At 37.5% G+C, this 10,913-nt stretch overlaps 1 protein-coding gene across 1 annotated transcript; it reads left to right on the top strand.

Moving 5' to 3' along the window:
* Positions 1 to 1,072: 1,072 nt before the first annotated feature.
* got1 (glutamic-oxaloacetic transaminase 1, soluble) lies at positions 1,073 to 10,187 on the top strand. The gene is made up of 9 exons (XM_027142190.2): positions 1,073 to 1,353; positions 5,109 to 5,290; positions 5,473 to 5,596; positions 5,856 to 5,968; positions 7,705 to 7,809; positions 7,909 to 8,059; positions 8,212 to 8,377; positions 8,664 to 8,806; positions 9,099 to 10,187. Exons 1-9 carry the CDS (start codon positions 1,242 to 1,244, stop codon positions 9,236 to 9,238), a joined length of 1,236 nt encoding a protein of 411 aa, XP_026997991.2. The 5' UTR covers positions 1,073 to 1,241; the 3' UTR covers positions 9,239 to 10,187.
* The last annotated feature ends 726 nt before the right edge of the window (positions 10,188 to 10,913 follow it).

The following is a 10,913-nucleotide window of genomic DNA, read 5'->3' as shown; positions in this document are numbered from 1 at the left end:
AAAATAAAATAAAATAATTTAATTTCATATCACATTTTAGGTAAATTCATATGAACTTGTCTTTGTTGTCTGTGATGTTTTATTGTTAAGTACTGAATGCTGGATACTAAACAGATTAACATCTGAAGGAAATGGAAAAACTATTAACCTGAGTTCCCCTTTTCATATACAGTGATTGTCTACCACCAGGACTCTTATGTTTACACATAGTGTCAGGAAACTGAAGGACGACGACCATTTATGATTAGAATAACTGCACACAGTTAAAATCTTCATGCTCCATTGTAACTTGCAAATCAAATCTGATATACACAGCAACCCTACGCTTTCTCCCTGTAAAGGCAATCTATAAAACGTGGACCTGCTTAATATGGGGCGCTACAAAAAAGACCAACAGCGCCATCTTGTGGAAAAGATGTTCATAACAAGTTTATACAGCACTGAAGCCGCTAAATGCAAATAAAGAAGATGAAACCTCTGATTTCAGTGAAGGACCTTGTTTAAGGGTTTAAGAGATTCTCCCAGATATATTTGAATAATTTCCATGCCTAACACTATATATGGAGTAAGAGCCAGGTAAAGTATAGAGTAGTTTATGAATCATTTATTTATATTTATTATTGAGTGTATTAATTATTAAGTGTCACGTCTCAACACAAGAACAGCAGATTTAATGTAAATAAACTCACAAAATATCACAAATCAGAAAGAAAGAATATACATATACAAAGAAAGAAAAAAATACACACACACACACACACACACACACACAGACAGAGAGAGAGAGAGAGAGAGAGAGAGAGAGAGAGAGAGAGAGAATTTTATACAATTATACAAAGAGTTATCCAATTCTACACGTGATTGGTTCATACTGCTGAGCGTCTGAAATACAATTTCCTGTTGATTCAGACAACACCCGCCCCATCCCATGATTATTTGTAGATGTTTGTGTCGATCTTCTTATAACGCTTGTCATTGGTCAGCGATTGTTATTTTTTGCAATCGCCCTTTTACCTCGCGACCTTTTTCACATTGTAACATGATTGGCTACCTCCGGGGGTACTATAAGTTGAGCCAGCGTTTCTATTGGTTCGTTTCTGCCCGCCCTTTTTCTCCATTGCTCAAGCCTGCTTGAAGGTGAAATTGACAGAATCAGTAACGTAGCGTTTCTCTGCAGTCAGTAGCTCTCGTTTGTTTTTCTGCAAAAGAAAAAAAGTCACACGACATTTTATAAGCCCAGCATGACGTCGATATTCAGTGAGGTTACTCAAGCCGCTCCCGTCGCCGTGTTCAAACTGACGACGGATTTCCGTGAAGATCCAAGTCCTACCAAGGTGAACCTCGGAGTTGGAGGTGAGACGCTACAAACACGATGCTCGGTCACCTTTAACGCATTGACGCAGAAGATCTAACCGAGTCTCTGTGTGCACTACAGTGCTTTATGGTTTTATTAACGTCAGCATCATGCAGGCAAATTTGTAGCTAGCTAGCTAGCTAATGCATGCTGAGCTAAGTTACCAGGGTTGCTATAGTAACCCTGAACAGTTAAGCTCTTAACTGTCAGCTTTATATGTAGAGATGAACTGGAATAGATCACATGTTTCATGTTTCTGCCCTTTCAGTGACAGTCTGCTGCAGTCTTTACTGCACACTAGGGACCTGCTAAGAGATCATATAACAAGTGTGCTTAATATCACTCTTTAAACTCATGATGTACTGTTCAGATCAAAGCAGTTTTTCAGACAGCTTTCACAAAGTGATCTTTGTATTTGTGAGTATCTAGTGATTTGTAAAGATCCGAACCCAAGCCTCTGTACATAAGGCAGGGCAGTTATTTTGAGCTTTGAGTAGGTGTGACTGGAGCACTTTGTCCTTGCTGTAATGATTAGGCGCCACTCTCAGACATGCAGGACGATAGCCAGGTCAGTCATGGGAAAAAACTGAGAAATGGTTTCAGTTTACTTCACATTTGCTAGGCTATTTTCTCTACCACTGCTGGCAGCAGTTAAGGGGAGTCATGATGATGCACAACACGGCTACTAAAATCATGCATGTTTCAAGATAAAGTGCTGAAAGGCAGCCAGGTCCATGCAAAATAGATGAAGTGTTGTGAATGTTCCCCTTATTTATATTTATATAAATATCAAACAAATATATATTTACCCATGTCACAATAAATGATTGAAATCATCAAACAAATTTTAATATTAAACAGAGTAAATACAAAATACAGTTTTTAAATGTCTCTATTGGTAAATCATTCTAAATCATGAATGAACCGTGGGATGCTTAGTTAAATTTAACTTGCCACACCCAGGCATTATTACTGCCAGAGCTGTTGAATGAATAAAGAAATCACTTAAATAGAACCTGTTGGACAAAGTAAAACATGCTAAAAGATCTCAAACACATCATGCCGTGATCTGATTAAATTCCAGAACATATGAGAAACAAAGTAATCGACACATCAGTCAGGAAAGGGTTACAGAGCCATTTCTAAGGCTTTGGGACTCCAGTGAACCATGGTGAGAGCCATTATCAACAAATGGACAAAACCTGGAACAGTAGTGAACTTTCCTACCAAGAACAACTGCAGGCTCTGTTAAGGTCATTGTTCATGATTCAATGATCAGAGAGAAGCTAGACAAAAATTATACCCTTAGGAGAGTTCCATGAGACAAAAGAACTTTTTGTATGGTGTGTGCCAGATACATCTGTCCTAAACCAAACACAGCATTCATAAATCATTCATTCACATATTCAAGATAATCATACCAAGCGTTAAACATGGTGGTGGTAGTGTGAAGGTCTGAAGCCGACTTGCCATAATTGATGGAACCGTGAGGTTTTTTAAGGTTTTAAAGTGGCCTAGTCAAAGTCCGGACTTAAATCCTTTTGAGATTCTGTGGCATGACCTTAAACATTGCGTTCATGCTCCAAAACCCTTGATTGCTGTTGCTGCCGCCAAAGGGTGGAACAACCAGTTATTGGGTTTAGGAGCAATTGCTTTTTCACACAGGGCCAGGCAGGTTTGGACAGCTTTTTCCATTAATAAATGAAATCATGATTTAAAACCTGTATTTTGTATTTGCTTGAGTTATCTTTGTGTATTATAAAATTTTACTTGATGATCCGAATCATTGACGTGACAAACAAAACAAAACACAGCACTTTAGATCCCGGTATTTTTCCGGTCAATAGAATTGAGGATATTATGACATTTTTAACTGATATTCCTTGCTGTGCCACTGTATTGGTTTTTCATTGTATCTGGTGGCTTTTACAGCAAAGGGTTTGTCATAATGTCTAAGACGGTTAAACATAGATACTGGAGAAATTATGCAAAGGGTGTTACACAAATTCCCGTTTTATATATTACAAAGAGCATCACTGATCCATTGTAAGTAAAACACCTTTACAATCAAGCCTGTTTCTGGTGTGTTAGCACTTTTCATGAGAAAAGGTATGTCTATATAATTTTAACACATTTTACATGGGTTTTAATGTAACAGTGTAATAATGTAAGTCTTGACCATTTTAGCACTGCTTGTAAAAGAGAATTTTCCAAAATAACAGGCCAAGCGTGTATTCACTTCTGTTTCGTACAGTAATTGCTTTTTCACCATTTGATCATGATTTATTGCTCCATACTTTATACAAAACAAATGCTTCAATAAAACGTGGGCCATTGGAAAATAAAGTATGATTATTGTTCACATTGTCTTTGTGATGGAGGGCTTGTTTAATTTGTTTGAAGCCTTGTTCATGAATACCAAGTTACAGTGAATACAGTGAAGTGACCTAAAGAGACAAAGTGGTGATTAAGACGATGGGTAAGAGGCCATAGATAAGTCATGCTTAGCTCTTAGATAAAGAGTCCACAGTTCCTTGCCATTTCTAGTTAAAGGCACTGGATCATATTTCACTTCATTTTGTGTTTTTCCAGAGTGTCTAATCTCAAGTGATTCTCTGACTAATTTGAATCTCGGAATTATTCTTGAAAAAATGTTTTTGTGGCTTTTTTTTTTTTTCTTCTTTATCTCCTACTCTTAGCCTGTTTCCATGAAAGCCAGAGATAAGTCATAAAAAGAGATTCTTAATATTCATTAGCTGAATCATCGATGTTGTGAAGTACAGCTTGTCTGATTCTTAAACTGCTGGTTATGAGTAAGTAGAGGTGTTGCATAATAAAGACAAAGTTTGTCAGTATTTTCAGGAAATTTGTTTTTTTCATGATGCAAATGCTGATTCATGTCTCATGCTGATGACATAAAACCCCAAGATAAGTAAACTGTTTGCATTTGTGTTGACGTGCGTTCTCAACGCCGAGGTCACTGATAAATAGTTGAATAAAACCTTTACCCTCTGGACAGGTGTTACCAAATTATTTATTGCCTTGTAGTGAGATTGGCTCATGTCACAGTTTGCTCGCCAGCAATTACTCACTGAAATTCTGTGGGCACTCTTCACATCGTAGACCACCTCAATAACTAGTATGTCATAGTGACATCATCTTTATTACAGCAGAATGCAGTTTGGGTTGGAGTTTGTGTCTCCTGTATGTTGATGGTAGCTTTGGACTCATCTTAGTAGGCTATTTCTCATGATGTTCTTATGAAGTGTACATAAACAGGAAGAGATTTGTCACATTTCCTATTTTTCCCCAATGTTGCTGCAACGTGTTACAGTATAATCTGAAAACCATCAGAAAGTATTCATTTCATGTTTTGTTGTATTGCAACATCACATGATTTCTGTTCATTTTTATGTAACTCCATACAAAAAAATTTATGTATTCAGATCGATTAATAAGTATTCACCCTTATAATTGTTACATTAATTTATACAATCAATTAGGACTTAATTCTCAAACATTCATACTATATAAGGCAACAGGTTGGTACCTGTGCAATGAGGAGAACCTGATCCAGTTAGTCAGACAGGAGCCAAGCCAAAGCCTCTACTTAAATCCAATTGAAAATGTTGCTGATCTGACAATTGCAGTCCACCAAAATTTAGTTAAAGAAAATCTGCATAGAAGGATGGAAGAAAAAAAATGTAATTTGCTTTTTTTTTTTTTTTTTTTTTTTTTTTTAAATTATATACAGCATACAGGACAGACGAGTGCCAGCCATGGGTCCTGCCTGTTGTGCGGAAGGTGGAGAAGCTGCTTGCTGAGGATGACAATCTAAACCATGAGTACCTGCCCATCTTGGGCCTACCTGAATTTCGTTCCAGTGCGTCAAAGATTGCTTTGGGTGAAGGCAGTCCTGCCATTCTGGAGAAGAGGGTGAGCACAGCTTTAATTTACAGCATTTGACAGTGTTGCTAATATTCCATTGACACTCATTAGGCTATTCATCATGCAAAATCATGAGAAATTCTTCTGGTCTTATTTTGAACTTTAAGGTTATTTTAGTCAGAGTTGTCACTGGGGAATGATTCTTTATTCTTTCATTTTATATCATGCAGGTAGGAGCTGTTCAGTGTCTTGGAGGAACTGGTGCCTTGAAGATTGGTGCAGAGTTTCTGCGCAGATTTTACAATGGAAACAATAACACAAAAACACCTGTTTATGTTTCTTCACCCACATGGGGTAGGACAGACATTTTGGGGTTTGGGAATGTTACAGGCTTCAGTTACTGCCACTAATCTGAAAGTAAAGATAAATGAGCAGGATTTTTCAGCAGTAAATATTGTTTATGGTTCCATGACTACACACTTCTTGAGGGGCTGTGAAATGAATTAGAGTTCTGAGTATTAAGTCCAGACATGATTCTCCTTTGCTTTTTAAGTTGAGGCAGTATCTTCAATTGACAAAGCACTCCTTTTGTGTGTGTTTTCTCTCTTTATAGAGAACCACAATGCTGTTTTTGCTAATGCTGGGTTTGAGGATATTCGCTCATACAAATATTGGGATGCAGAGAAGCGTGGACTTAACCTGTCTGGTTTCCTTGGTGATTTAGAGGTGAGGGTTTCTACAACAAAATGTGTACTTGCAGCGTATTAAGCGCATTTCCTGATGACCTTCAAGGGAATTTTTCATGTAATAATAATGGTTAACTGTAAACATTTTTTTCAATTCATAACCTTTTTCTCAGAATTGTTGTAAAATTGGCTAGATGGGTGGATGGATGGGAGGATAGATGGGTGGATAGATGGGAGGATGGATAGATAGATGGATGAACAGATGCTCTGCCTGATGCAGCCCTTCTCCAATTCATCCAGGTTGGCACAGTTACTCAGTCTTGTCCTGCCTAGAAATTAAACCCAGTCTGCCATGGTGAGAGCACCATGGAGGAAAATTGTTAAAACTAAATTCACAATTTAGCTGTATCATTTTGAACTATTGCTTAGGGAGACCGCTGAAAAGTATGCTAATATGTAGAGCATTGATGGGACTGAACACTTTGGTTCTTTAAAAAAAATGCTTAGCAGGTGCTTATTTTTATGTAGCAGCCAAATCAAACGTTTGCCTTGCTTTTCTGCTTGGGACACTTTTTTTTTTTTGTTTTTAAACAAACAAAAAAAATCTAGCTAGCTGACATTCATTCATTTTCTATGGCTTATCCGAACTTCTCGGGTCACGGGGAGCCTGTGCCTATCTCAGTCGTCGTCGGGCATCGAGATAGGATACACCCTGGACGGAGTGCAAACCCATCGCAGGGCACACACACTCTTATTCACTCACACTCTCACACTACAGACAATTTTCCAGAGATGCCAATCAACCTACCATGCATGTTTTTGGACCAGGAGAGGAAACCGGAGTACCCAGAGGAAACCCCTGAGGCACAGGGAGAACATGCAAACTCCACACACACAAGTCGGAGGCGGGAATCGAATCCCCAACCCTGGAGGTGTGAGCCAAACGTGCTAACCGCTAAGCCACCGTTCCCCCTATGTGTAGAACAACCATGTTTTAATATTTAGTATTCAGATTAAATATTTGCAATGTAGAACATGTGCACATTACATGTGAGAATATTATTATGTCTTGGCTGGGTGACCAGAAGTAGAAAGACAAATATTAATTCCCATGATCCTGTCATTATATGTCCATGTTTGTCCTTTCTCAGACATCAAACATGAATGTTTAAAAGCAATTCAGTCATTTATACTAGTCCTAATTCTGTGCAAACTGAACAAATTATTTAGCTGACATTACCTTTGCATTTTCATTCAGTCAACAATCATGCCATCCGGACTGCCTGTAATTACTTGATATTGCATCACCAGCTAGGGGTATACCAAGAGAAATATCTGGTATGATTCCCATCAGAACTAACTAACTGCTGATGCATACAAATTACGTTCAAAAACGTCTAGATGTACTGTAAGTGAGAAGCGTTGGTCACATGCACAACCTTGCACAGTGCAACATGCATTTCTATGCAGACAAACAGGTTCAGTGAGAGCTCAGGGGGAAAGGAGGATGTTCAGAGATATACTTGCAGGGTAAAATGTGTGCACTGTCACATTATTTATAGTTAATTTAATACATAGAATAAGCTTTTTTACTCAACTGGACTCAGCTGGTTGCTTATAAATCTTTGGTTTGCAGTTAAACTAGTTGTTAAACTCCAAATACCTTAGTGTATGTGCTATTAATTTTTGCCCTTTGTCTTGAAGGGTGCCAAGTAAATCTGGTGTTTATCATAATTATGATTTACCAGTCTATTTAATAAGACTCATGTCTTTCAGAGTGCACCTGAATTCTCAATTTTCGTGCTGCACGCCTGTGCCCATAACCCCACGGGCACAGATCCCAGCCAAGATGAGTGGAAGAAGATTGCTGAAGTCATGAAGGTGAGATGCAGTTGAACTCACTTCAGTCACACCACAACACATTTACCATATCATAAAAATCTCACCTCTGTTTAAATGTTTACAATGTTGTATTTGCAGAGGAGGAATCTCTTTGCCTTCTTTGACTCAGCATATCAAGGCTTTGCCTCTGGAAATTTAGAGAAGGATGCTTGGGCAATCCGTTATTTTGTGTCTCAGGGTTTTGAACTATTCTGTGCCCAATCTTTCTCAAAGAACTTTGGCCTGTACAGTAAGTTAGTCTTTACTGCTTTTGGTCACACAACTTAAAAAGCTTGAAAGCAGACAGGATCATGATCTTAACCTTAATAATCATGACAATACTGTTAGAAGGTTATCTTAAATAAATGAACATTGATGTGAATGCTAAACTCTTTTCCACAGACGAGAGGGTGGGCAACTTGACAGTCATCGCTAAGGATGCGGACAACCTGAGCCGTGTTCTCTCTCAAATGGAGAAGATCGTTCGTATCACCTGGTCCAATCCTCCATCACAGGGAGCTCGTGTGGTTGCGATAACGCTCAACACCCCAGACCTATTTGCTGAGTGGTATGTATTTGCTTCATCACCTTCCTATAAAGTTACATTAAGATATTAATTCATAGTCTTCAGCTATGTTGAAATTATTATATTTAATATTACTATTTATTTTCACATATAAACATATATACCTGCTGTCATTAAGTCTTCTAAAATATGATATAGTGTTCCATAAATGAAATGCATCTGTGTCTCTACTGTCTTTGTCTAATCATTTGTTTTGACAGCTTTAGTGCAGATATGTTCAAACGAAAGAATAAACGTAATAAAACGATTTCTGATTTTGCCTTTAAAGGAAGGATAACGTTAAGACGATGGCTGACAGGGTTTTGTTGATGCGCGCTGAGTTGAAAGCCAAACTGCAGGATCTCGGCACCCCAGGCACCTGGGAGCACATCACTGAGCAAATCGGCATGTTCAGTTTCACAGGACTCAACCGTAAGCATCATCCAAACCACAGCACACAGTCTATAAAACACAGCATATACATTCTGTATGCATTCTAACTATACAATAGCAACTTGGTTAATGTGTGTGTGGCTCATTGGGAATAATTCTAAAAATAAATCACAGCTGAGATTAAGGATTGAAACTTAGATAATGAATTAGAACCCAGAACACTATTGATTTTTCATGAAAACATCAGATTTTAGGAACAGACAAAATTATAATTGAAAGCATTTAAAGGATAATTGGCATGAACTAATTATAATTTTTTTGTATTTGTCAGCCAAACAAGTGGAGTATCTAGTGAAGGAGAAGCATGTCTATTTGATGGCCAGTGGCCGCATCAACATGTGTGGCCTGACCTCTAAGAATATTGACTACGTCGCCGAGTCTATTCATGAAGCCGTCACCAAAGTCCAATAAGCATGTTTCTCATGCCGTCTTTCCATTTGTGTGCAACAAAAAGAATCCTCTTCTCAACCTGTTTATTTTGTAATGCAGCAGTCCAGCATCATTTCCTAGCTCTATGATCAAATATAAACTGTAAACTAATTTAGCATTCAAGGTCAAGTAGTTGCTCAAGAGAGAGTGTTTTGTGTGGCGTTCGTCTCACTTCTAATCATCCTGGATTAGAACACAAGTCTGTTTCCCTTGTAGCGGTGCACCAGGGAGTTTCTTGGTGTTCCTTAAAGAAGCACTTTCTTGTATAATTATGGAGTGATGAATCAGTGCAACAAAGTTGTAACTGAATGGATGTTAAGTTTCAGCTTGATTTGGTTTTAGAAATGTACTTACTATGTTCTTTTCAGAAGTGAAGGTTGATAAGATGATTCTGTAAAGCTAAACAATGATGTGAAACCTATAAAATATATAGTCCAAAAACTTTCAAGTCCGGGGCAACATTGTCATAATGGTGTGTTTTAAATAAACACACGCCTGTGTCGATTTTACCCCTGACTTTATGTGATGTTAATCTGCTCCTGATATACTCTCATCAAAGTACTGTACACTTTAATAAAACAGACTGACCAGATACCAATACGAACCACAGTGACTTTCACAATAATAGAAAATAAGAACAATGTATGTTTATTGTTGACGGTTCTTGGAAATGGTTTGCACTTTATGATGATTCTTTCACAATTGTTGCTTTTGCTCCTCTCTGAATGCTGTGCATGTGTGTTTAGGGTCAGTACAGTGTTCGTGTCATTGACCTTTGTTAAATATATTATCATAACACAAGCAACATTTGACTTATGTTGCTTAAATGCCTAAATGTTAATTAAGCCATTCTCAACGAATGTTGACGCACACAATATAATATGACAAAAAACTGAACAAACCTCTTGAAATAAATAGTATGAAAACACCATCTGTCCTGTTTTTTGTGCTTATTTTAACCAAATTCTTGGTGCAGAAATACCTGGAATGCATTGTGCAGAACATCTGGTTATAGTTGAGAAAAAAAGGAAAGTGCTTCTAGAATATGAAGAATTACAAAGTAAATAAATAAAAATTAACGATATGTACACACACATGTATGTATGTACATAGGTCAGTGTACAGATGTGTTGGGGTTCTGTGTTTAACCTTTGAATTTTGCTGTTCATGTAAATATTGTCACATACCTCCTATATAAACACTGTTGCATACCACGTAAACCCCTTCATGGAGCAGTATTCCCTCATTGCAGTGGACTCTTTGTAGCAGGATAATGCACCTTGGCACCCTGCAAAATTCAGGAATGGTTTGAGGAACATGAAAAGTTCCAGGGTGTTGAGTCAGCTTCCAACTTCCCCAGATCTCAATCCGACTGATAATCGGTGGGATTTGCTGGATAAACAAATTCACAATGCCCAACCTGTGTATATGTATGTGTGTAATATATAAGATAAAATTGACATCATTTTCAGGCTTAACACCAGTAATGCAAGTCAAACATATTTATTTAAAAAAGAGAACATTTTCATATAACAATAATATATAGTTTTCATACACTGAAAATTTCTTATATTTCTTATATACTCATTCTAAATATTTCTTTATAAACACTATATTCTTAAATCAACTTTATTTATTCTTCTGCCATTGCTTGCAA

Source organism: Tachysurus fulvidraco, chromosome 4, assembly GCF_022655615.1.
Source record: "Tachysurus fulvidraco isolate hzauxx_2018 chromosome 4, HZAU_PFXX_2.0, whole genome shotgun sequence".
NCBI lineage: Eukaryota > Metazoa > Chordata > Actinopteri > Siluriformes > Bagridae > Tachysurus > Tachysurus fulvidraco.
The sequence above is the reverse complement of the archived record's forward strand: the minus strand, read 5'-3'. Positions and strand labels throughout refer to the sequence as shown.

Bases quoted from the DNA above. Each gene is read 5' to 3' on its own strand.
- got1 (XM_027142190.2), top strand. From the start codon at position 1,242: ATGACGTCGATATTCAGTGAGGTTACTCAAGCCGCTCCCGTCGCCGTG. The intron at 1,354-5,108 runs GTGAGACGCTAC...AATTATATACAG, and splicing joins GGTGAACCTCGGAGTTGGAG to CATACAGGACAGACGAGTGC. The intron at 5,969-7,704 runs GTGAGGGTTTCT...CATGTCTTTCAG, and splicing joins GTTTCCTTGGTGATTTAGAG to AGTGCACCTGAATTCTCAAT.